Source organism: Pleurodeles waltl, chromosome 8 (assembly GCF_031143425.1).
Source record: "Pleurodeles waltl isolate 20211129_DDA chromosome 8, aPleWal1.hap1.20221129, whole genome shotgun sequence".
NCBI lineage: Eukaryota > Metazoa > Chordata > Amphibia > Caudata > Salamandridae > Pleurodeles > Pleurodeles waltl.
In genome coordinates, this window is record NC_090447.1 from 1485472373 (window position 1) to 1485498057 (window position 25685).

The 25685-nt window shown below is 50.0% G+C and overlaps 1 protein-coding gene across 1 annotated transcript in view; it reads left to right on the top strand.

The window, feature by feature from the left end:
* The window catches only part of TIGIT (T cell immunoreceptor with Ig and ITIM domains), a 277764-nt gene extending 253302 nt beyond the window's left edge, over window positions 1-24462 (top strand). Inside the window, exon 4 of the mRNA XM_069203232.1 lies at window positions 23699-24462. Within this exon, the coding sequence (XP_069059333.1) occupies window positions 23699-23935 (237 nt within the window). The 3' untranslated portion in view covers window positions 23936-24462. The remainder of the gene's footprint in view (window positions 1-23698) is intronic.
* The last annotated feature ends 1223 nt before the right edge of the window (window positions 24463-25685 follow it).

Consider the following 25685-nt stretch of genomic DNA (forward strand, 5'->3'; position numbering starts at 1 on the left):
TTTTGAGTTCTACCTCAGCCCATGCTGAGGACTCCAGGTCATTTCCAAGCAAACAGTCTACTGAGATATTGGGGGAGACTACCACTTGTTTCAGGCCAGTGACCCCTCCTCATTCTAAAGTTACCACAGCCATGGGATGTACTTTAGTCTGATTGTCAGCGTTGGTGACTGGATAAGTTTGTCCAGTCAGGTTTTGCCCTGGGGAAACCAGTTTGTCTGTCACCATTGTGACACTGGCACCTGTATCCCTCAGGCCTTCTACACTAGTCCCATTAATCAAGAGTTTCTGCCTGTATTTTTGCATATTAGGGGGCCAAGCAGCCAGTGTAGCCAAGTCCACCCCACCCTCAGAAACTAATGTAGCTGTGCTGTGTACCCTGATTTGCTCTGGGCACACTGTTGATCCCACCTGGAGACTGGCTATTCCAGTGCTAACTGTAGTAGTAGTTGAAGTGGAACCTTTCTTGGGACAGGCCTTGTCTCCAGTTTGGTGTCCCTGCTGATTACAGCTACGACACCAGGCCTTTTTGGGATCAAGGTTTTTACCCTTGTACCCAAAATTGGATTGTGAAGAGGCTTTGGACCCTCCCTCCCGAGCAGGTTTTTAGGGCCCTGTAGAAGACTCTTTACTTTTACCCTTGGATGTCTCAACACTCTTCCCCTGGGGAGTCTTTGTGACCCCTTTCTTTTGGTCACCCCCTGTGGAAGTCTTGGTCACCCTAGTTTTGATCCAATGGTCTGCCTTCTTTCCCAATTCTTGGGGAGAAATTGGACCTAGGTCTACCAGATGCTGATGCAGTTTATCATTGAAACAATTACTTAACAGGTGTTCTTTCATAAACAGATTGTACAGCCCATCATAATAATTTACACCACTACCATTAATCCAACCATCCAGTGTTTTGACTGAGAAGTCAACAAAATCAACCCAGGTCTGGCTCGAGGATTTTTGAGCCCCCCCTAATCCTGTACTCCTCAGTTGAGAATCCAAAGCCCTCAATCAGGGTAGCCTTCATGAGGTCATATGATTCTGCATCTTTTCCAGAGAGTGTGAGGAATCTATCCCTACACTTTCCAGTGAACATTTCCCAAAGGAGAGCACCCCAGTGAGATCTGTTTACTTTTCTGGTTGCACAAGCCCTCTCAAAAGCTGTGAACCATTTGGTGATGCCATCACCATCTTCATATTTAGTTACAATCCCTTTTGGGATTTTCAACATGTCAGGAGAATCTCTGACCCTATTTATGTTGCTGCCACCATTGATGGGACCAAAATCCATCTCTTCTCTTTCCCTTTCTATGGCTAGGAGCTGTCTCTCTAAAGCCAATCTTTTGACCATCCTGGCTAACAGTAGGTCATCTTCACTGAGGCTGTCCTCAGTGATTCCAGAGGTGCTGGACTCTCCTGTGAGAGAAGCAGCATCTTTGACTATCACATTTGGAGTCTGGGTTTGAGGAGCCCTGGCCTCCCTAACTAGGACTGGAGGTGGGAATTCCTCCAGTTCACTAGCTTCCCCCTCTGGGAGGTCATCCTCAGAGGGGTTGTTCTTGGCAAACTCTGCCAAAAGCTCCTGGAGCTGTATTTTGGTAGGGTTTGAACAAGTTCTAATCTTTTTTTGTTTTGCAGAGAGACATCCTAAGATTCAGGTAAGGGGTGACGTTGAGTTCCATCACATTCTCTTCTGCATTAGACATTATGGGGGTCATTCTGACCTCGACGGTAAAAGGCGCTTACCGCCAGTCAGAAGACCGCCATAACACCGCCGCGGCCACGGTAAACCGCCACGGTCATTCTGACCCGCAACTGGCAAACCGCCAAAAACCCGACATCCACAAAAGTCTGCCACACCAAAGGTCAGCGAAAAACTGGCGATGACCAAACCCCCACCGTTACGCCAACAGAAATACGCCCATGCCATTCTGACCCACGAATCCACGCGGCGGTCTTTCAACCGTGGTATATCATTGGCGGTACACACCGCCGCGGTCAAAATACACACACCCTTACAAAACACAACCACATTGGACAATTTGAAACACACACACCTGATACACATACAAACAACACTCCCACACATCCAATACATTATAAAACACACACCCACATCACCCACAAACCCCTTCGAAAAAAAAAATCGACAGAAAGCCAGAGACAGACAGCACTGCTTATACAACACCATCACACAGAGGCAAAGCACACCATCACCCACACAATATCCACGCACAAAACACCACACATCACCACACTCACCACACTCATCAACACATACACCAACCCACACCCCATCCACATCACCCTATGGCACCCCAAAGACACCCCCGGTTCTCAGACGCCGAACTCCGGGTCATGGTGGAGGAAATAGTTCGTGTAGAGCCCCAGCTCTTCGAGACACAGGTGCAGCACACCACCATTGCCAGGAAGATGGAGCTATGGCAAAGGATAGTCGACAGGGTCAACGCTGTGGGACAGCATCCACGAAATCGGGATGACATCAGGAAGCGCTGGAACGACCTACGGGGGAAGGTGCGTTCCATGGTATCAAGGCACAACATTGCGGTGCAGAAGACTGGCGGCGGACCCCCACCTACTCCCCCAGAATTCACAGCATGGGAGGAGCAAGTCTTGCACATCCTGCACCCTGAGGGCCTCGCAGGAGTATCTGGAGGAATGGACTCTGGTAAGTCAAATCTTAACTACTTCTTCCCACCCCCACCCCACCTGCATGCCAGCACTAACCCCCACCCTCACCCCCAGCCCCATCACACCTACTCCCTGCAAATGGCTCACCATCACAACCCACCCATCCCAACACCAAGACCTGCATGCGTCCACAAAGCATGGACACCCATCACCAAATCATGCCCACTGCACATACACATCTCCCCCACAAGCCACCCTCACAAAAGCCCCCACACAGGAATGCCAGCCCTGGGGTACACGGGCACTCACCCATTGACCGATATGGAACATACTGAAGCAATAACCATACCTCTATACCCCTGCAGGACCCGAACGCCACCACACCGCCCAGGAGGGTCCAGAAATGTCCATCCCACCCCCAGAAGAGGCCCCCAGTGATGACAGCAGCTCTGTCTCCCTGGACCCGGATGACCAGCCCGGACCATCGGGGACCTCGGGACAGTCGGTTCCCCTCACACAGCAGACCCAACCCCCTCTGGGAACACCAGCACAGCTCCCACCGAGCGGGCCCATGCCTCTGTCTCCAGGACACGTCAATCAGCGGTGTGTCCACCACTACAGGGCACCCAGGGTAACCCACCACCCCAACAACAACAGGGACCTGGGGGCAGTGGTAGTGGGCACACGGTCCAGGGGACGGAGGCACCTGGAAACAGGGGAACTGGGAGGGCAGTTGTGCGACAGGGGGGGGACAGGCCCAGGGAACCCACTCTCCACCATTCAAACTGTTGATTGAAATGACCCACTTGCCAAAAAATGGAGTACTGACAGAACCTGCACTAGAGGGGGGATCCCTGTGGGTTGGCGGATGGGTGACATCAGGTCTGGATCCAGCTGGGCACACAGTTCCTGTATAGTGGCACGGTCAAGTCTGTATGTCAGTATGACATGTCGTTCTTCCATTGTCGACAGGTCCACCAGCGGTCTGTACACAGGAACAGCCCTCCATCTCCTCACAAGTCCCTGTGGACGGTGCCTAGGAAGGACAACATGGAGCACAGAGTCAATCAACCCACAGGTACGTTCACACAGCTTTCACTGTACACGATTCTCTATGCATTGAATGGCTTGATTGAGTGGCAATGCAAGGCCTAGGCCTGTGTGACGGAGTTGAAATTAAGCCATGTGGGCCTTTGAAATGGCGGCTGCCTGACCTGTGAAGTGTGACAATGTGATGTGAGCTCATTGCGCTGGCGTGGCACACCGTGGCGGTAGGCGGTCGAAGACCGCGGTGCAAGGCCGCATTGGTTAACATTGAACCCTATGGGTTTCAGGAGCCAATGAGGATGTGCGCCGGCAGTCGCGGTACGCACCGCCGCGGTACGCACTGCCGCGGGCGTGACTGCCATTTTCTATCTGCTTTATCACTCGAGACCTGATCATCCACAGGAGAGGACCTATACTGCAAGTGCTGCTGTGACCTCGGTCTGGAAGTGACAATGGCTGCTGCGACTGGGGAAAGGGCCCCTGCCTTCACTTCAGAAGAGTTGGAGAAACTAGTGGATGGGGTCCGCCCCCAGTATGCGCTACTCTACGGTCCTCCAGACCAACAGGTGAGTACACTGGGACCATGCTTAGTGGGCAATGCCTGGGTTGAGTGGGGTGAATGAATGATGGTGGGGAGGGGAACGAATGAGGAATGCATCGCACGACAGATGAGAGCATGTGCCACATGGCAAGGTTGGGGAGGGGGGGCCACTCACATCGACCATGCAGAAAAGTGATGATGTTTCTTTTCCCACCCTGTACATGTCACATAGGTCAGCGCCCATCAGAAGATCGAGATTTGGCGTGCCATCGCCAAGGACATCCGGGCCCTGGGGGTCCACAACAGACGGGGCACCCACTGCCGCAAGAGGTGGGAGGACATCCGCCGCAGGAGCAGAAAGACCGCTGAGGCTCTGCTGAGGATGGCATCCCAACGTAGGAGGGGTGCCAGTCCTACCTTGACCCCCCTGATGTCCCGGATCCTGGCGGTGGCCTACCCCGATTTGGATGGGCGAGTGAGGACATCACAGCAGACACAAGGGGGTGAGTAGCAGCACATTCTGCTATCTTTGCGCGCAGTGGAGGTGCCTGGGTGGGGGAGGAGGGCTGTGGGTATCCCTAGGCCAGGGCGATTTCTGTAGGCTAGGTCCCTCCGTGAGGCATGGCCCTGTGCCCCCGCCCCCCACCTCTGTAGGGTGCCTAGTACAGCTATTCATTGCCCTGTGTCATCTATGTGTGCAGTTGTCGTCCATAGGCTTGTAGGCCATGTCCCACTGATTGAGTAGTGTACCCCAAGTGCGCGGCGTAGTGCAGTGGGCTACTGTGTCTGTCCTCTCCGCCAACGGTGTCGCCAATGCATGCACTCAACATGTCTTTCTTTCTTCTCCCCCCCCTTTTTTTTGGTCTTCCTGTTCATGTGTGCATTAGCCTCATCAGGCGGAGGAGAAGTGGCATCGGCGCACGAGGGAGCTGCATCTCACATGGCCCCGGAGGGCCATGTAACCGACTCCGAGTTCACCAGTGAGACGGAGGGCGAGGGGAGCTCCACAACGGGGACCCGTGGAGACGTCAGCGACACAGACACGTCCTCGGAAGGGAGCTCCCTTGGGGTGGCGGCAACATCCGTGCCCACCGCTACAACAGGTACAGCCGCCACCCAGCGCACCAGCTCCGCCCTCCCAGCAGCCCCTCAGCGTTCGCCCCGTGCCCGCTCGGCCAGGAAGCCGGCCATCTCCTTCGCCCCAGGCACCTCAGGCCCTGCCCCAGTTACCCCTGCTGCCCTCAGTGAGGCGGTCATTGACCTCCTCAGGACCATCATTGTTGGGCAGTCTACCCTTTTGAATGCCATCCAGGGTGTAAAAAGGGACGTGCATCGGAGCAATGCATACCTGGAGGGCATTCATTCGGGTCAGGCTGCCCATCAGCGATCGTTCAACGCTCTGGCCTCAGCACTGACGGCAGCCATTGTCCCTGTCTCCAGCCTCCCTCCTCCAACTCCCTCCACCCAGTCCCACTCCCCTGTTCCTCTGCCTATCCCATCCACACCTACAGACCAGCCTGCACACACCTCAACACCCAAGGGCAGCTCATCCAGACATAAGCACCACACATCCCACAAGCATTCACCCAAGCAACATCCACATGCAGACATGCCAACAGCCACTGCCTCCTCTGTGTCCCCCTCCTCCTCCTCTCCCTCCTCCCTCCCTGTGACGTCTCCACTCACACCTGCATGCACACCACCATCAGCCAGTACGTCCATCACCAGCACACCCTCCAGAACAGTTCGCACACGTGCAGTCACCACCCCCACTGCCATTTACACGTCCCCTGTGTCCTCTCCCAGTGTGTCTGTCACCCCTTCTTCCAAACCACACAAACGCAGGCAGCCACCCACCCAACAGCCATCCACCTCACGACAGCCTCAGTCACAGGCACCTGCACCCATAGACAGCACACTTGACTCTCTTACAACCACATCCTCTTCCTCCACTCCCATACCCAGTACACCTACCCGTCCCTCTCTTTCAAAATTGCTTTTCCTTTCCAACCTTGACCTCTTTCCAACAACTGACCCACCCCCTCCATCTCGTAAGAGTCCAAAGAGCACCTCAGCCACCACCAGCCCTGCATCTACTAGGACCATAGTTCAGGGCTATTGGAGTCCACCAGCTCCTAGGGCAGGAACATCGGCCAGCAGCAAGGGGACAGCCAGCTCACCCCCTGGGAAGAGGACAAAAAAAGTGAAGGCCCAGCGCGACAGGCCTGAGACGGCTGCCCCCAAGGACACTAGCCTTGCCCCGTCACCTGGCACATCCACAAAGGGAGGCAAGGGCCCCAGAGATTCTGCGAAGGAGGGCAAGGGCAGCAGGGCGGACAAGTCCGGCAGCAGGCGAGCTGCCCAGGAGGGCCCCACCAGCCCCATTCCGGGTGTGATGGAGGACACCCACGGGCCCAGGACTCCAGCACAGGAGGGCCCCGCACGCTAGAGGTCGGATGGCGACTGAGCGGGAAATATTGGCCAGGTCTGGTTCCCTAGGAACACAAGACAAGCACCGCTGAACAGGGCCCGCCGTGAGAAGCACCGCTGAACAGGGCCCGCCGTGAGAAGCACCGCTGAACAGGGCCCCGCCGTGACAAGCACCGCTGAACAGGGCCCGCCGTGAGAAGCACCGCTGAACAGGGCCCGCCGTGAGAAGCACCGCTGAACAGGGCCCCGCCGTGAGAAGCACCGCTCCGCTGGGCCCTTCATCTCAAGCACCGCTCCACTGGGCCCTTCCTCTCAAGCACCGCTCCGCTGGGCCCTTCCTCTCAAGCACCGCTCCTCTGGGCACCGCCGTCTCTGAACTGCTCCGCTGGGCCCTTCCTGTCAAGCACCGCTCCGCTGGGCCCTTCCTCTCAAGCACCGCTCCGCTCGGCACCGCCGTCTCTGAACTGCTCCGCTGGGCCCTTCCTGTCAAGCACTGCTCCGCTGGGCCCTTCATCTCAAGCACCGCTCCGCTGGGCCCTTCCTGTCAAGCACCGCTCCGCTGGGCCCTTCATCTCAAGCACTGCTCCGCTGGGCCCTTCATCTCAAGCACCGCTCCGCTGGGCCCTTCATCTCAAGCACCGCTCCGCTGGGCCCTTCCTGTCAAGTACCGCTCCGCTGGGCCCTTCCTGTCAAGCACCGCTCCGCTGGGCCCTTCATCTCAAGCACCGCTCCACTGGGCCCTTCCTGTCAAGCACCGCTCCGCTGGGCCCTTCCTCTCAAGCACCGCTCCGCTGGGCCCTTCATCTCAAGCACCGCTCCGCTGGGCCCTTCATCTCAAGCACCGCTGGCCCATTGGCAGGGCCGGATCTGTGTCGGGCAGGGCTTCACGAAGCACTCTTGCCACCATGCCTCCTCCATGAGTCTGTTATCCAACTGATGGACTGTGGCTTTGCACTTCCCAGGATGTAACAGTGGGCAAACCACCCACTGTAGAGACTTGTGAGACTGTGGCTTTGCACTCCCCAGGATAAAGCAGTGGGCAACCACCCACTGTAGAGACTTGTGAGACTGTGGCTTTTGCACTCCCCAGGATGGCACAGTGGGCAAACCACCCACTGTAGAGACTTGTGAGACTGTGGCTTTGCACTCCCCAGGATGGCACAGTGGGCAAACCACCCACTGTAGAGACTTCTGAGACTGTGGCTTTGCACTCCCCAGGATGTAACAGTGGGCAACCCACCCAGTGTAGAGACTTTTGAGACTGTGGCTTTGCACTCCCCAGGATGGTCCAGTGGGCAATCCACCCACTGTAGAGACTTGAGAGACTGTGGCTTTGCACTCCCCAGGATGGTACAGTGGGCATGGAGGCCCCTCGTGGATCTGGCGTCGTGGACTCATGTGGCTGAGGTGCCCCCCTTTCCATTCCCCCTGAGGTGCCTGTAGTTTTTTTTATCTGATGCCCCAGCAGTGTTCTCTCCAATGGAATCTGGTCTCGTGTGTGGGCTTTGCCCATGTGTTTATGCACATTGGCCCACGAACAATGGAAGGTTGCCAAAATGTGCCGGACTTTTGCCCGATGTATATATTGTAAATTATGTGATTTATTTTATTCATATATTTCATAATTCACATAAGTTAAAATTTGCTAAAATATACTTCAATTTTAATGATCAATTTTTTTTGTCTTTGCATTATTCCGTGGGGTTTGGGGGGGGTCACTGTTACTTGTTACTCTGCATTGTTGTGTGGGTATTTGGGGGGGGGGGGTGAGGGGGTGGGTGTATCGCGTATGTGTGTGCCCGTAACCTTTTCTCCTCCCCCCTCCCCTGTGTCGTAGGTGCAGTACTCACCGTTGTCGTCGGCGCCGGCGTTCGTGCTCCTGGTAGAGGAGCAGGTAGACAAAAGCTGGTAGGATGTTTAATTCGGGTTCCATGCTGTCCAGATTCCTCGTGGAGTGTATAGAGGTGAGCGTTTTCCCGTTCGTAGTCTGTTTCCGCCGTGTTTTTATCGGCGGGGCTCCCGCCCCAGAAAAGGTGGTGGATTGGTGAGTTGTGATAGGGTGGGCGGTACATTGTCTGCCGCCTGCCTGTTGGCGGCGACCTCCGCGCTGTTTGTTTGTCCCGCCGTGGCGGTCGGAGTGTTAAAGTGGCGGGCTGTGTTGGCGGTTCCCGCCAGGGTCAGAATTCCATTTTTTTGACCGCCTGCCTGTTGGCGGGTTGGCCGCCGCTTTAACACCGACCGCCAGGGTTGGAATGAGGGCCTATGTTTCTAAAAGTTGGAATACTTTTCAAGAATCTAAAACTATCTCTAGAACTTAATTCAAACTTTTACAAAACTTTTAAACTCTAAAAGAAATTTAAACAGGGACTAACACAAGGCCCTAGCAGGACTTTTAAAAATTTTGAAAAATAGCTCAAATTTCAAAAATCAGTTTCTAATGGCAATTTTTGGAATTTAGTCGTGTGATCAGGTATTGGCTGAGTAGTCCAGCAAATGCAAAGTCTTGTACCCCACCGCTGATCCACCAACATAGGAAGTTGACTCTGTATGTACTATTTCAAAGTAAGAAATAGCATGCACAGAGTCCAAGGGTTCCCCTTAGAGGTAAGATAGTGGCAAAAAGAGATAATTCTGATGCTCTATTTTGTGGTAGTGTGGTCGAGCAGTAGGCTTATCAGAGGAGTAGTGTTAAGCATTTGTTGTACACACACAGGCAATAAGTGAGGAACACACACTCAGAGACAATTCCAGGCCAATAGGTTTTTGTATAGAAAAATATATTTTCTTAGTGTCGAAGCCAAGTCAGAGTATTTCAGATCCAGACAATTCAGGAAACAAACCGAGACCAGCCGCTCTTCTTTAGATTACTTTTAATAAGAACTAATAAGACACAATAAGAAATACATGTACACGGAGACTGAGCGGGCCAAAATCCAGCTCGAACAGTCTGCACAAGGAAGTAATGCATGATCTTTTATATCATTAAACCGCAGACACATTAACACATTTCATTGGTTCTTGATAATGTCGTATGAATTAACTTTTCTCTATATAGCACACGTGATGCTCCATATAAGGGTTAGAATCATGGACAGGAAGCTTGCACAATGTCCTCTGAATCAAATGTCTTGTGATACATCTATATGTGGAGAAAAAGGAACCATAAGTGCATACGTTAGTACTTTTAGCAGTGAGGATTTCGCAAGCTAGCATGCGGTGGTGTCTTGTGATGGCCGTCAGTTTAGCAAGCCTTGCAACATAATGCGTTTCAAGCACAATAGACATTTCTTCAAGGCCTAGTTAATTCAACATTGTAATGTGTTCAACAGAAACAGGCCTGTTTTTTCATTGTGTATCACAGGGTCTACTAGGTCCAAATGGATCCAGGAGAACGTGATTCCACATTCCGCCCTCTGATACCCAATGAAAACACTCATTGACAGTTTAATCATCCTGATGGACAGGTGTCATTTCAATAGCATCATCTTCCCTGGTCTCATCCTCATGCCTTCTCTTACGATGGTGCTCAGTGTCCTTATGACACATTTTCTTCATTAACATGTTCAAACAGGAAGGACACACCCTTATCAACACACATAGGGGGTCATTCCTACCCCAGCGGGCGGCGGGTGCCGCCCGCCAGGCGGTGACCGCCAAAAGACCGTACCGCGGTCAAAAGACTGCGGCGGTCATTTTGACTTTCCCGCTGGGCTGGTGGGCGACCGCCAAAAGGCCGCCCGCCCGCCCGCCCGCCCAGCGGGAAAGCCCCAGCAACGATGAAGCCGGCTCCGAATGGAGCCGGCGGAGTTGCTGGTGTGCGACGGGTGCAGTTGCACCCGTCGCGATTTTCAGTGTCTGCTTTGCAGACACTGAAAATCTTAATGGGGCCCTGTTAGGGGGCCCCACGACACCCGTTCCCGCCATCCTGTTTCTGGCGGTGAAAACCGCCAGAAACAGGATGGGCGGGAAGGGGGTCGGAATCCCCATGGCGGCGCTGCTTGCAGCGCAGCCGTGGAGGATTCCCTGGGGCAGGGGAAAACCGGCGGGAAACCGACGGTTTCCCTTTTCTGACTGCTGCTTTACCGCCGCGGTCAGAATGGCCCCTGAAGCACCGCCAGCCTGTTGGTGGTGCTTCCTCCGTCCCCTGCCCTGGCGGTCCATGACCGCCAGGGTAGGAATGACCCCCATAATGTTATAAATCCTACTATTCCCACCACCAGTACTTCTATCATCCAGGATCCCCAACCACGGAACCATGCTGCAATGTCCTTTAGTATTCCTCCTATTTCCGTCACATCCGTCACATCCGCCACTTTCCTCGCTCCTTTTACCACCTCTATTTTCCCTATTGCCATCCTCACATTCCCACTGTTTTCCGGTATAAAAACACAGCATTCCTGATGGATCACGTTACATACACCACCGGCTCTTGCTAAAATGATGTCTAATGCAAGTCTGTTCTGTATTACAACAGCTCTTAAGTCTGTAAGTTCTTCAGTAATGTTACCTAATGGCTGCTGCAGTAGAACTTGCTAATGTTCCTACCAATACTGCCAATCTGTGTATTTGATATTCTGAATGCGCTATTCTTAATGGCATCACAAATATTCCTTCCACTGCTATGAACCTATCCAACCAAGTAGGTGCCCTTCTTCTTCGTACCCTACCGGGTGCCTTTTGTGTTTCATTGGTCAAATTTGTTATATGCAACATTCGGGGTAGTACGAACGCCAGGTAGCAGGAGCCCTGCCACCCTGCAGGCAGTCTAAAATATGCAGATGTCCCGCATACTATGTATATTCCCCTTGGAGCTGAGAGACCTACAGACAAACCTTCTGGGCCCTTCCGTATGTTATCCAAATCAGAGTATTTGGAGCAGGTGCTTTCTCCTACCTTTATGCTGCTATTATTATGGTTGGGGAGGTGTATGTTAGGGCATTTCATTACTGGTGTAACCATTCGACACACCTTATCATAAAATGTATTTGGCCTTGGGATGCTGCCTTTGAGGTATCGAAAACACCATGACCCCTTTTTCTCCTTATGTATAGAAAGGGACATTTGTGATATATCTATGTTCTTCTCCCCCTGTACATAACCCTCATCTCTTCCTATGTTGAATGCTTCCAGCAGCTCTGTTTCACCTTTTTCCGGTACAAGTTGTCCACACACACCCATCCTACCTCCTCCTTTACTTTCTCTTCCCGCCCCACTGTTTCCCTCCTTTTAACTCCCTTTTCCAACCTTCTTCTTCCTTTTAGGTGGCCTTCTCTTTATAGTCCCATCTACTTCCTTTGCAAACATGCTGTTTAGTATGTCACATGAAGCATACTGAGGAAGAGGAATCTGGGCGTAATCTGTCCTTCCCTGGGCAGAAGTGGGTAAATGTGTACAAATATAGCAATCAGACACATTTGCCAATTCCTTATAAAATTTCACCATTTGCACAAATGCATTATCCTTTAATTGTTCCCATCTTCCTCCCATTTGGTATATTTTATCCACTGTGTCCTGTTCACCACCCTTTCTACCACACTAGAGTTCTCCCCTTGTTCTTATTTCACTGCAATGGTAATCCCTATTTTATTTACACTGTTATTTATATACTGTTCTTGGTCCAGATATGGGATTCGTATTTCTTCATGATATATAATAATTATTATAGTGATAATTATTGCTGGAACAGGGGTACGTATCGCAGTTAGTACCATAGGCCACTTTTTCTCCTTTCTTCTTCTAGGCATTATTCTACTCCAAGTGTCACAAATTGCACTTGTTTAGTCCTTGTCTGTTAATCTCTTATTCTCTGTATCTTCTTGTTGGCACGTCACAGAGTGGTGTCAGAGGTTACTAGCACTTGAAACCACTTGCATGATATACGTAGATATTCAGGTAAGACCCGCTTGCACCCATCCCTCTCCTGAGGTGTGCAACACGAGCAGTCTATGAAGAACTCTTTGATGGACCCGCTTGCGTCTCCTGACTCCTGTAGGAGCGCAGCACGAGCAGCCCTGTAGTCTCACCGCAGGACCCTCTTGCACCTCCTGACTCCTGTAGGAGTGCAGCACGAGCAGCCCTGTCAGTGTTGTTTGGTGTTTCTTGTTGATCGAAGGTTGTACCCCTGCGAAGCAGGTGTGACCTTTATGGGTACCGCAGGTGGTGGCTGGATGACCTCAGGTTCAATTGCTCTCTTGGTGTGTGAGCTGCGGATCCAATAATTGAGACCCTCACACTTGAGCGCTGTGTCTGTTGTCAGTAGGACTTGGTAAGGCCCTTTCCACCGTGGTTGAAGGCAATGGCGCCTAGTGTGGGCCTTGACCCAAACCCAGTTGCCAGGCAGTAGTCCGTGTTCTGGTGGCGTTCCTCCTTCTGGCAGGGCCTGCAGTACCTGGCGGTGAAGACAGCGTAACGTCTCTGTTATCTTCCTGCAATATTGTAACAAAAGATCATCTGTTATTGCCAATGGGGCAACTGACATGTGGCCTGGAATATTCATGGGGCGCCCAAATAGCACCTCATGGGGACTTAATTTTGTGACTCTATCAGGGGTACTTCTCATAGCGAGGAGCGCTAATGGTAATGCATCAATCCAAGATAGTTCAGTCACTGCGCATATCTTCTCTATTCTGTTTTTCAACACCCCATTTTTTCTCCCTGCTGCCCCTGCTGTAGGTGGATGGTATGCGCAATGCAACTTTTGTGTTATTCCCAGTCCTTTGCAAAGGCCCTTAATAATACGTGAAATGAATCCTGGTCCATTGTCTGAACTTAAAAGAATCGGCACCCCAAAACGTGGTATTAACTCTTTTAAAAGGCACTTAGCCACAGTTTGTGCATCACAGTTCCTGGTAGGGTATGCCTCAGTCCATTTGCTGAACAAACAAACTATTACCAAAACATATTTTAGCTTGTATACCGGGGGCATCTCAATGAAGTCCATTTGTAGGCTCTCAAAGGGTCCATATGGCGGTGGGAAATGGCCTGAAGTGGTTGGTGTACATTTTCCCGTGTTGTATTGTGCACAAACCGTGCATCTCTTACATAAATGTTCTGCATATTGCCGAAATTTGGTATTAAACCAACATTGTGGAAACAGTTGTATCATTCCATCCCTACCCACATGTGAGGGGCCATGGAAAAGGCGTTCCATAGAGGACAGTAATGTGGATGGTAGACATATTTTACCGTTGGGTCCCACCCACACACCCTCCCCGTCTGTCTTGCAACCGCCCTTTTCCCAATCTGTTAGTTCTGACACATCAGCCTGCTGTTGAACACATTTTGGATCAAAATATGTACTTTCCTCCTTAGCTATTGTGGTGGGTTTAACCTGGACCATTACATACTCACACCCACTGAGGGCTATCTTCGTGCCTCTTTGTCAACAAAAGCATTTCCCACAGAAACATAATCCTTAGCAGAAGTGTGGGCTGCACATTTTACAGTTGCAATTTTTCTGGGCAGTAGTAGAGCTTGCAACAAGTCAACAATCAATGAAGCATGTTGTATGTGTTGGCCTGCTGAAGTGAGAAATCCCCTCATTGTCCACAGTTGACCGAAATCATGAGTGACCCCAAAAGCATATTGGCTGTCTGTGTGAATATTCGTTGTCTTTCCTGCTGCCAATTTGCATGCTCTGATTAGTGCTACTAATTCTGCTGCCTGGGCACTTTTAATCTTTGGTAGCCTTCCTCCTTCAGGTAGTCTTTTGGCCGTCCCCACAGCATAGGCTGCTTGTAGCATCCCTGTGTGGTCCCTAATGCATGAACCATACACAAATAAATCACCCTCGGCCTCAGGGAATGGGGTGTCTCTGAGATATGGCCTCACCTTGGTGTGTGTGTCGACTGCCATAATACAATCGTGGAAAGAATTATCTATGGTGGGATCATCGTGATCCATTTCGGTAGGCAACAGGCAGGAGGGATTCAATGTTGTGCATCTCTTTATCGTTATATGTGGTGCCAATAGTGTCAACTCATAGCGTGAGAGGCGAGCATTTGTCAGGTGCTGGGTCTTAGTGGTAGTTAGTAATGTGTCAATTGCGTGTGGGACATGTAACACCAAAGTATGAGCCAGGACAATATTTTCTGATTGTTCCACTGCTAAAGCGGCTGCTTCTACTGCCTTCAGACATGGGAGAAGACCTGCTGCTACTGGGTCCAGGGTAGCCGAATAGTAAGCCACCGGGCGGTAGAAGGTGCCGTGTTTTTGTGCCAAAACCCCTAAGGAGCAACCACCTTTTTAATGGCAAAATAAATGGAAATCTTTGGTGTAATCTGGGAGGCCTAATGCTGGTGCCGCACACAATGCGAACTTTAATTTCTGAAAAGCCTCTTCACAGTTTTCTGACCATGGTACTTTGTCTGGCACATCCTTGTGTGTTAAATTCAAAAGTGGTTGTGCAATCAGGGAGAAATTCGGTATCCAATGCCTGCAGTAACCTGCCACCCCAAGGAAAGCCCTCACCTCCTTCTGTGTTTGTGGCCTGGGGTGCTGAGTTATTGTTGCTATCCTATCTGGTAGCAATCTCCTGGACCCTGGTGACAGTTCGTGCCCTAGGTACTTCACCTTTGATTGGCAGAACTGCAACTTCTTTGGGGAGACCTTATGTCCTTTTATGGCAAGGTGACAGAGTAGGGCCACGGTGTTCTGGTCACACGCTTCCCGTGATGGTGAGGCTAGCAACAAATCATCAATATATTGTATCAAAGTTGATCCTCCTGCAAAGTGCAATGATGCCTAGTCTGCTCTTAAAGAGTCTGAGAATAATGTTGGACTGTCCACAAACCCCTGAGGGAGACAAGTATATGTTAGCTTTCTATTTTTGTACGTAAAGCAGAATAGACCCTGAGACTCCCTATGAAGAGGCACTGAGAAAAAGGCATTACTGAGATCCAGACTGTGAAGTGCGAAGCTGTACTGGGAATGTTTGATATGATGGTGGCTGGGTTGGGAACCACAGGGAATGATGGTATAACTGCCTTGTTCAGTTCCCTAAGATCTTGAGTAAATCGGTATACCGGGGACCCATCTGGTCCTTCCGCTGCCTTTTTCACGGGGAGAATAGGAGTGTTGCATGGGCTGTGTCGTACCTCCCGCAGTATCCCCTTCTTTAGAAGCTCTTCTATTACTGGAGCTATCCCCTCCTCTCCCTCTTTGGCTATTTTGTATTGTGGCACCTGTGGTAGACGGGCTCCAGGGCGCAGTGCCACTCGCACTGGGGGGGCAATCTAATATTCTTCCCACATCATTTGGCCCCTTTGCCCACACTTCACTAGGGACCGAGTCTTGTAATTCTTGTGGGAGACTTTGTTCTTGTCCCTTGCCTCCGGAGTCACATCCCATGAAAGCCTGTAATGCTATCCCATTCTCCTTGCTTTCCAGGGAGATCCCTTCAGGTGAGCAGCTGATGGTGCACTGTACTTTACTTAGGAGATCCCTTCCTAGCAAATTTACTGGACAGTGTCTCCCAAAAATAAATTGGTGATTTACAGTAATAGGGCCTACTTTGAATTTCAATGGTTGTGTTAAGTATTCACTCATAGGTTGTCCTGTCAAACCTATGGCTGTTATTTGAGTTGCTGATAATGGTGCGTTGGGTACATCAGAGGCCTTTAGCATTGACATAGTGGCCCCAGTGTCAACTAAAAAGGGCACAGTTCTGCTTAGCACTGTTCCATCTACATATGGACCTTCTTGATCAACCGACAGTACTGAGCCTGTGAAATGTGTCTCCACAGGAGGTGAGTATGGAAACCCATGTCCCCCCTGAGGTGCCTGTGGTATGTCTTGATATGTACCCCACCCCGCACAAGCCGTTAGTATAAGGTGGGGGTAGTAACTGTTGTGTCCCGTATTGTATACTGCCCTGTTGTTGTCTCTGCTGACCTCTACCTCTTTGTCCCCTGGCTAAAAAAGGGCAATCTTCCTTCCAGTGTCCCTGTTGGTTACAGTGGAAACAGGTGGTACCTGGCGGTGGCGTGAAAGGTACCCGTTCACCCTGTCCTCTGCCCCTGCCCCTTCTCCTACCCCTGCTTTGATTATTATTGTAAAATCGTTCTTGTGCCACCATTAGTTTTACCTTATCCTTTTTCAATTTCTCATCATCTGCCCTTTGGATATTTGTTTGATAGTCTGCGCAATACCTGGCTGCTGCTAACACTTTGTCAATGGGTTCTTGTTGCCAACACACAAAAGACGTTTGTAAATGAGTTTGAATAGGCTGCTGTAATCCATATACAAAGTTGGTCACAAGCGCAGGCATCGCCTCACCCAGTGGGTTCCTCATTCCACTACCCTGCTGGTAGACCTGTAGAAGGCGGTCATGGTAACTTGTCACACTTTCATTCTTCCCCTGTTTTGTATGTATTATTTTACACCAATCAACCTTTTCCTCTGGTACTTTTTTTCGTATGTATTTCATCACCTTGTCTCTTGCTGTCTCTACCTCTTGTCCCGGTGCCCACCCTTTTCCCCTCACTGGTTCCTCTGCCGGCCATCCTACCACCTTCTTACAATCCTCCCATAAATCTCGTGGTATTATTATACTGAATAACATGTTCAAATCCTTCCACAGCATTTCTCCCATTGCCACTATTCTATTCAATTCTGTGTACCATTTGTGTGGCTCATCGCGTAATTTTGGGAAGTCTTTGGTGAAGGAAAACAGGTCAGCTCTATGCCAAGGTACATAGAAATATGTTGGGGTATGGCCATCCTCCCCTAAGGAGGACAAAGGTACCTCTCTCAGAGGCATCATCCTTGTCTGTACCTGTTCTGTCCCTTCCTTATTTTTCTCTAGGCTGTGCAGGACCTGAGCTGCTTTTAACCCTTCTTTCAATTCTTTCCATTTCTGTAATTTTAATATAGCGTATTCCAGTTTTTCAGACAATTTGTCGTTACTCCAGGATGGCATGTCTGCATCTGTGAAACTCATTTGAGAAGTGTCCCAACTGTATTCTGTTGGCAGGGGACTTGTGCTGTTAGTGTAGTGAGCATATATCTGGTGTATCTCAGGGCCTAGGGCCATCAGTTCTGATCGCGCCATGGCTAGAAGTTCCTCTCTGTATTCCCTATTGTTATCTCTTTCTACCTCCGCAAACGTCTGTCTTCTATCAATGAGATCTGTGAGTATGGCACGACAATTTTTTCTGTCTGATTTCAGGAACTTAGTCTTTCTTAGTGTGCTGGGAGAAGCACTCGGTGTACCGTATGGTGAATTTCCTTTCATTTGTGTTCCTCCTTTCAAATAGACTTCCGTCTAAAAACCCTGTAAAAATATCAATGTTATGCTTCGTGTGGTGTGTTTAGTTCCTCTTTTATTAAACCATGTGCAAGCTCACGGGCTGCAGTTTTCTGAGCCAGAGATAGCTCAGGAGGCTCTGTACCTGTCGCTAAGTGCTCAACGTGCACTTTTTCCTCCGAACTCACTGTTTTGTTTTCATTACCTAACCTCCCCATCAGTATGTCTTCTATGAGTGCATCCTCAGTCTCTTCCTATGTCGTTCCCTGCATACTGTGTTCCAGTGATGGTGCACCTACCACAGGAAGACATGGGAATGTTCCTACCATATTGAGCATTTTATCCCTCCGCTCCTCCCTCTTCTCATTCCTCTGTCTTTCAGAATAAAATCCGTCTTTCAACACCACCAATTCCTTGCACACTTTAGCTTTTATGTCGTTTGAATGTCTGAGGTCTCGTAGGCAATAGTCCCATGAGTAGAAAGAGTCCCATTCCAGGTTACGAGTCTTAAGTCCCCTTAGAATCAGCATTTGTCTCAAGTATGACAACTTGTTCATGTCATATGTGCCATTACTTGGAAACTGTAAGTCGGGTCGCCTTGCCGTCAGCCTGTGCCATTTGTCAAGAAACATTAATGCATGTAATCCTTGCTTAACGGCTACTTGGTAGGCAGGACTATCCCTAGGGGGTGTGATTTGATGTGTGTCCAAATGTTCCTTGCTAAAGGGGTTCCCCATAGCTAAATAAAAGGTCACTGCTTTTCCTTACCACTTCACGTAAACAGTTCGGTCACACCAGGAAACACCAGGGAGTCGGCTATTTCTGCCGCTCATATCAAATGACACATGAGGAAAACCCGCACTCAAATCAGCACTGCCAACTGCATTTGTTATTAGTGAAGCGGAGAGTTTGTCTGCAATCACACAACAGTACACGCAGCCTTGTTCACCGCAAGCATGCACAAGTTTGGAATGAAAAAAAAACAGTGCCAAGGTGCTGGTGACGGCGTACACTGGCGTCCTTTTAGCGAATTAAAGATGACAGGAAAGTCAAGAGAGAAAGGCAAAGATCCCACACCCTTGCTTTCCTGCCCTGAGACAGGGTGCAGCTGTATGGGATTAGAACCCGGACCAGATCCGTGGCGGGTGACACACAGGTAATGCAATAATGGTGAACAGTGCACTCAATCACATATAGGACAATACGATAACAATATAACAAAAACAGGTACTTGCCCTACGTGATGGTCATGCCTCCCACACTTTGTGCTGGTGCGTGGTGACAGTAGAGTATGGTGCACAGGCAGACCCTGTCAGTTGTAGTAATGAGTCACTGTAACGGTATTGGCGGGCGTAATGCTCCAGAGTTCTGGTACAATCGCAGCTTGAGTCAGTCAGTTAATACACATCTCCTTCCTCACTATATTCTCACTACTATCCTAACACATAATTCAACCACCCTGTCTATCTCTCCATCTAACCAGCAGGAGAGAGAGAGAAAGAGAAGAGAGAAGGAAGGAAAAAATCAATACGACGCCCCCACAGAGCACAACACCGCAACGCTATCAGCGCAGAGAGAGAGAGAGAAAATAAATAAATAAATATGCGAGAACACGGCACTGCCTGCCTTGCCTGCTCCACTGGAGTGGACACCTACCACTCAATAAATCACCGGGCACAACCTGCCCTTCCTGCTGGGGTGGACAATCACCACCCCCTCTGGCCAGAGTATTTCTCCCCAGCCCCTCCGGTTGGGAAATGCTGCACCAACCCTTTCCGGTTGGGAGCTGTGGCCACACAGCGCCTCACGCTGTGTACCGAGACCATACCACTAACAGTCTCACACATGTAGCGTCGCTGGATAAACAGAAACCCTTGGCTAATATTTACAGCAACTACTGAACCATGAATTCCTTAGCACTGAGAACAAAAGAGGGAAGGAAATGGCGCAATAAGGCTGAAACGATAATATCAACACAAAACTCCAGCACGCGGAGATCTGACGGCCATCATCTGAATGTCTGAACGAGGTACTCTAGAAGAGCCTGGAATAATGGGGACAGGAACATCCGCATGCCACCTTAAACAAAGAACAAACATAACAAGAAAGAACATCAGGCTAATAGGAATAGCATATAGTACAATTATCCACAACTCCATTTAGAAGTGCAAACGTAAATCACCCGCCACCTCCCCCCTATACAACACCCTCTGCGAACAGAAGGTGAGAGAGAGGGAGGAGAAGAGGGAAAAAACAAAATTCAAAACATAAACAGACGGGACCGAGGAAATGACAGATACTCATGACAGCAACAACACCCTGCCCCGGAGGGGGCCCGACCAGCCCAGAACGCCGTTGCCCCCCTCCGCAGAGAGGCAGGAGCTGAGCCAGTGAAATCGTAAATCCAACTGCAATCCTCCACCAGATGTCGAAGCCAAGTCAGAGTATTTCAGATCCAGACAATTCAGGAAACAAACCGAGACCAGCCGCTCTTCTTTAGATTACTTTTAATAAGAACTAATAAGACACAATAAGAAATACGTGTACACGGAGACTGAGCGGGCCAAAATCCAGCTCGAACAGTCTGCACAAGGAAGTAATGCATGATCTTTTATATCATTAAACCGCAGACACATTAACACATTTTATTGGTTCTTGATAATGTTGTATGAATTACCTTTTCTCTATATAGCACACGTGATGCTCCATATAAGGGTTAGAATCATGGACAGGAAGCTTGCACAATGTCCTCTGAATCAAATGTCTTGTGATACATCTATATGTGGAGAAAGAGGAACCATAAGTGCATACGTTAGTACTTTAGCAGTGAGGATTTCGCAAGCTAGCATGCAGTGGTGTCTTGTGATGGCCGTCAGTTTAGCAAGCCTTGCAACATAATGCGTTTCAAGCACAATAGGAATTTCTTCAAGGTCTAGTTAATTCAACATTGTAATGTGTTCAACAGAAACAGGCCTGTATTTTCATTGTGTATCACAGGGTCTGCTAGGTCCAAATGGATCCAGGAGAACGTGATTCCACATTAGTTTATTTTAAGAACCACAGGTTCAGGATTTACAAACAATACTTTAAATGAAAGGTACTCCACTTAGGAACTCTAGGAACTTTGAATTAGCAAAATAGCATATACAGTTTTCACACAAAATGACATATAGCTTTTTTAAAACTAGACAGTGCAATTTTCAACAGTTCCTGGGGAGGTAAGTGTTTGTTAGTTTTTGCACGTAAGTAAACCACCTACGGGGTTCAAGTTTGGGTCCAAGGTAGCCCACTGTTGGGGGTTCAGAGCAACCCCAAAGTTACCACACCAGCAGCTCAGGGCCGGTCAGGTGCAGAGGTCAAAGTGGTGCCCAAAACACATAGGCTTCAATGGAGAAGGGGGTGCCCTGGTTCCCGTCTGCCAGCAGGTAAGTACCTGCGTCTTCGGAGGGCAGACCAGGGGGGTTTTGTAGGGCACCGGGGGGGACACAAGTCAGCACAGAAAGTACACCCTCAGCAGCACGGGGGCGGCCGGGTGCAGTGTGCAAACAGGCGTCGGGTTCACAATAGGTTTCAATGGGAGACCAAGGGGTCTCTTCAGCGATGCAGGCAGGCAAGGGGGGGCTCCTCGGGGTAGCCACCACCTGGGCAAGGGAGAGGGCCACCTGGGGGTCGCTCCTGCACTGGAGGTCGGATCCTTCAGGTCCTGGGGGCTGCGGGTGCAGTGTCTTTACCAGGCGTCGGGTCTTTGAAGAAGGCAGTCGCGGTCAGGGGGAGCCTCGGGATTCCCTCTGCAGGCATCGCTGTGGGGGCTCAGGGGGGTCAACTCCGGCTACTCACGGTCTCATAGTCACCGGGGAGTCCTCCCTGTGGTGTTTGTTCTCCACAAGTCGAGCCGGGGGCGTCAGGTGCAGAGAGAAAAGTCTCACGCTTCCGGCGGGAAACGTGTGTTGTTTCAAAGTTGCTTCTTTGTTGCAAAGTTGCAGTCTTTGGGGAACAGAGCCGCTGTCCTCTGGAGTTCTTGGTCCTTCTAGATGCAGGGTAGTCCTCTGAGGCTTCAGAGGTTGCTGGACCCTGTGGAACGCATCGCTGGAACAGTGTCTTTAGAAGTGGGGAGACAGGCCGGTAGAGTTGGGGCCAAAGCAGTTGGTGTCTCCGTCTTCTCTGCAGGTTTTCAGCTCAGCAGTCCTCTTCTTCTTAGGTTGCAGGAATCTATCTTGCTGCATTCTGGGAGCCCCTAAATACTCGTTTTAGGGGGGTGTTTAGGTCTGGGGGGCTAGTAGCCAATGGCTACTAGCCCTGAGAGTGGCTACACCCTCTTTGTGCCTCCTCCCTGAGGGGAGGGGGCACATCCTTATCCCTATTGGGGGAATCCTCCATCTGCAAGATGGAGGATTTCTAAAAGAGTCACCTCAGCTCAGGACACCTTAGGGGCTGTCCTGACTGGCCAGTGAATCCTCCTTGTTTTCCTCATTATCTCCTCCGGCCTTGCCGCCAAAAGTGGGGCCGTGGCCAGAGGGGGCGGGCAACTCCACTAGCTGGAGTGCCCTGGGGTGCTGTAAAAAAAGGGGGTGAGCCTTTGAGGCTCACCGCCAGGTGTTACAGTTCCTGCAGGGGGAGGTGAGAGGCACCTCCACTTAGTACAGGCTTTGTTACTAGCCACAGAGTGACAAAGGCACTCTACCCATGTGGCCAGCAACATGTCTGGTGTGTGGCAGGCTGCTAAAACTAGTCAGCCTACACGGGTAGTCGGTTAAGGTTTCAGGGGGCACCTCTAAGCCTCTAAGGTGCCCTCTGGGGTGTCTGTTACAATAAAATGTACACTGGCATCAGTGTGCATTTATTGTGCTGAGAAGTTTGATACCAAACTTCGCAGTTTTCAGTGTAGCCAATATGGTGCTGTGGAGTTCGTGCATGACAGACTCCCAGACCATATACTCTTATGGCTACCCTGCACTTACAATGTCTAAGGTTTTGCTTAGACACTGTAGGGGCATAGTGCACTTATGGTATAGTGCACCCTGCCTTAGGGCTGTAAGGCCTGCTAGAGGGGTGACTTATCTATACCTTATCTATACCTATAGGCAGTGTGAGGTTGGCATGGCACCCTGAGGGGAGTGCCATGTCGACTTAGTCGTTTTATCCCCACTAGCACACACAAGCTGGCAGGCAGTGTGTCTGTGCTGAGTGAGGGGTCCCCAGGGTGGCATAAGACATGCTTCAGCCCTTAGAGACCTTCCCTGGCATCAGGGCCCTTGGTACCAGAGGTACCAGTTACAAGGGACTTACCTGGATGCCAGGGTGTGCCAATTGCGGAAACAAAGGTACAGGTTAGGGAAAGAACACTGGTGCTGGGGCCTGGTTAGCAGGCCTCAGCACACTTTCAAATCATAACTTGGCATTAGTAAAGGCAAAAAGTCAGGGGGTAACCATGCCAAGGAGGCATTTCCTTACAGTGTTTTATTGCAGTTATGTCAAAGGGTGAATGATTGATGGATGAATGGTTGCATGTGTGCAAAGATGAGTGACAGAGTGCCTGTATGATGACTTGAGTGTCTAATCCACTATCAATGACACAAAAGGCATTTTTATTCATAAGCCAGACCTACTCGCGGTGCCAATGCTTGTTGGTTATGCAAGCCAAGATACTGACTTAACATAAAAATGAATCCTCTGACCAACATGCTGTCATTTTCTTCACCATATAAGACGTGCCATTCTTTGTTATTTGTTATTTTATTATTATAAATTTGAATATTTTTACCACAGATATAATTTATTTTTTATTTTTTTGCAGTGCAAGAACAGGAAGGTGTTGTCAAGGAGCCTGTCACTTAGAAATCATTATTTCTCATCACAGGCTTTTGCCAACAATCTGCAAAGCACAAGGCTAGAAATCACTGAGAGCGAAGCAATGACTGGCACAGAAGTAGAAGACTCGGATGAGACACATGACTATTTCAATGTGCTCCAATATGGATGTGTAAACCACTGCAAACCTTCAGTGACAACCTGTAAAGAATTAAATCTTTAAGGCTTGTGCCAAGCAGAAGCCATGACAAATGTATTGTGAATACATCATTTAATATTCTAGAATTTTATAGGCTGGTACGGGGCAGGAGAGGGAGGCTGCAAGGGTATAAGAACATACATGCTCTTGATGCCGACATTAAATTTTAAATATTTAGCACTTCATGCCTACTTCTCGACACTGGTGACAAGGTCCACGCTATGATTCAGTTTCAGAGAACAATTACTGTAATGTACATATCCTACCTACTGATTTGTCTTTTGTAAGATAACTCCTCTGCGTTTACCAATAAACCATGCAAGAGATGCAAGACAGTCACTTTCAGTGCTTATGCTTCCATCGCTAAAGACTTCCAAATTCCCAGTTTAGGATTCTTCATCAACCATGATTGCTGTCCTTATTCATGATAAGAGGCTTTGCTCTCACACAAAGGTTTGTGACCTAAATGCTGGATTACACAGTAGGGTAGAGTAGGGTTCATTACTATACGTTAATCCAACCACCACCGCACACAGCATTCGGCCAACCCCCTATAACCAACCAACCCCACGCCGCACATGGCCAGCCCCTGCAGCCAACCCCGCTAATCACCCAACCCTGCTCTACGCATGGCCTTTGGCCATATGCAGCGGGAGCTGGCCACAGGGCTTGCATCTCTGGGTGTGAGAATAGATGTGAGAGGGTGTCTGTGGGTGTAAGAGTAGGTGTGAGTGTCTGTCTGGGTGTCACATTGGGCATGACAGGGTTTTTGTGGATGTGAGAGTGTCTGGGTGTGAGAGTAGGTGTAAGGGGGTGTCCCTGGGTGTGACAGTGGGTGTGAGAATGTCTCTGTAAGTGGGTGTGTGAGTCTCTGAGTGTGTCTGTCAGTGTAGTGTGAGAGTCTGAGTGGGTCTGGGAGTAGGTATGAATGTCTGAGTGGGTCTGTGAGTGGGAGCATGAGTGTCTGAGTGGGTCTGTAAGTGAGTGTTTGAGTGAGTGGGTCAGTGAGTTGGTGCAAGAGTGTCTGAGTGGGTCTGTGAGTGGGTGCGTGAGTCTCTGAGTGGGTTTTTGAGTGGGTGTGCGAGTATCTGGGTCTGTGAGTGGGTGCACGAGTCTCTGAGTGGGTGCCTGAGTCTTTGAGAGGGTCTGTGAGTGGGTGCGTGAGTCTGAGTGGGTATGTGAGTGGGAGCGTGCACACCACTCCCCTCAGTGCTCGTCATTCCTATGACCCCGCCCCTTGAACAATAAAAACGATAATAAACAAAGTTTATTATCGTTTTTTTTTTCAATTGCAGCTGCTGGTGGAGGGGGGGAGGTGAGGCTACTCCCCCATAGCCTAGGAGCCGCTGCTGGTTGCCTGTTTTTCTAGGATTCTGTGATAACATGAATCTTGCTATAGAGAGGCCAACAAGACTACAAAGATGTAAATCTCCACCAAACCAGGATCCTTCTTCTTATCTATATGAAGTAAGTGCTTCTTTGTTTTGTGGAGATGCCCTCATATTCCTTGGCATCAAGAACGTGCCATCAAAATAGGCAGGAAACGCACTGGGGGACCCTTTAGGAAGCTGTCCATCATCCTGGCAAAAGGGGGGAAAACATGCATACTACAAAGGTAGAGGGTGCAGGGACAAACAGGTGCAGCTTCCAGGTGATTTGCACATTTGCATACTCTTAGCAATTTAGAACGGGAATCATGTTATCTAGGGGAGGTAGTGCCCCTCCCCAGCCGTATTCGGCCCTGGGGACCCCAGCCACCAGGGCCAACCTTTGT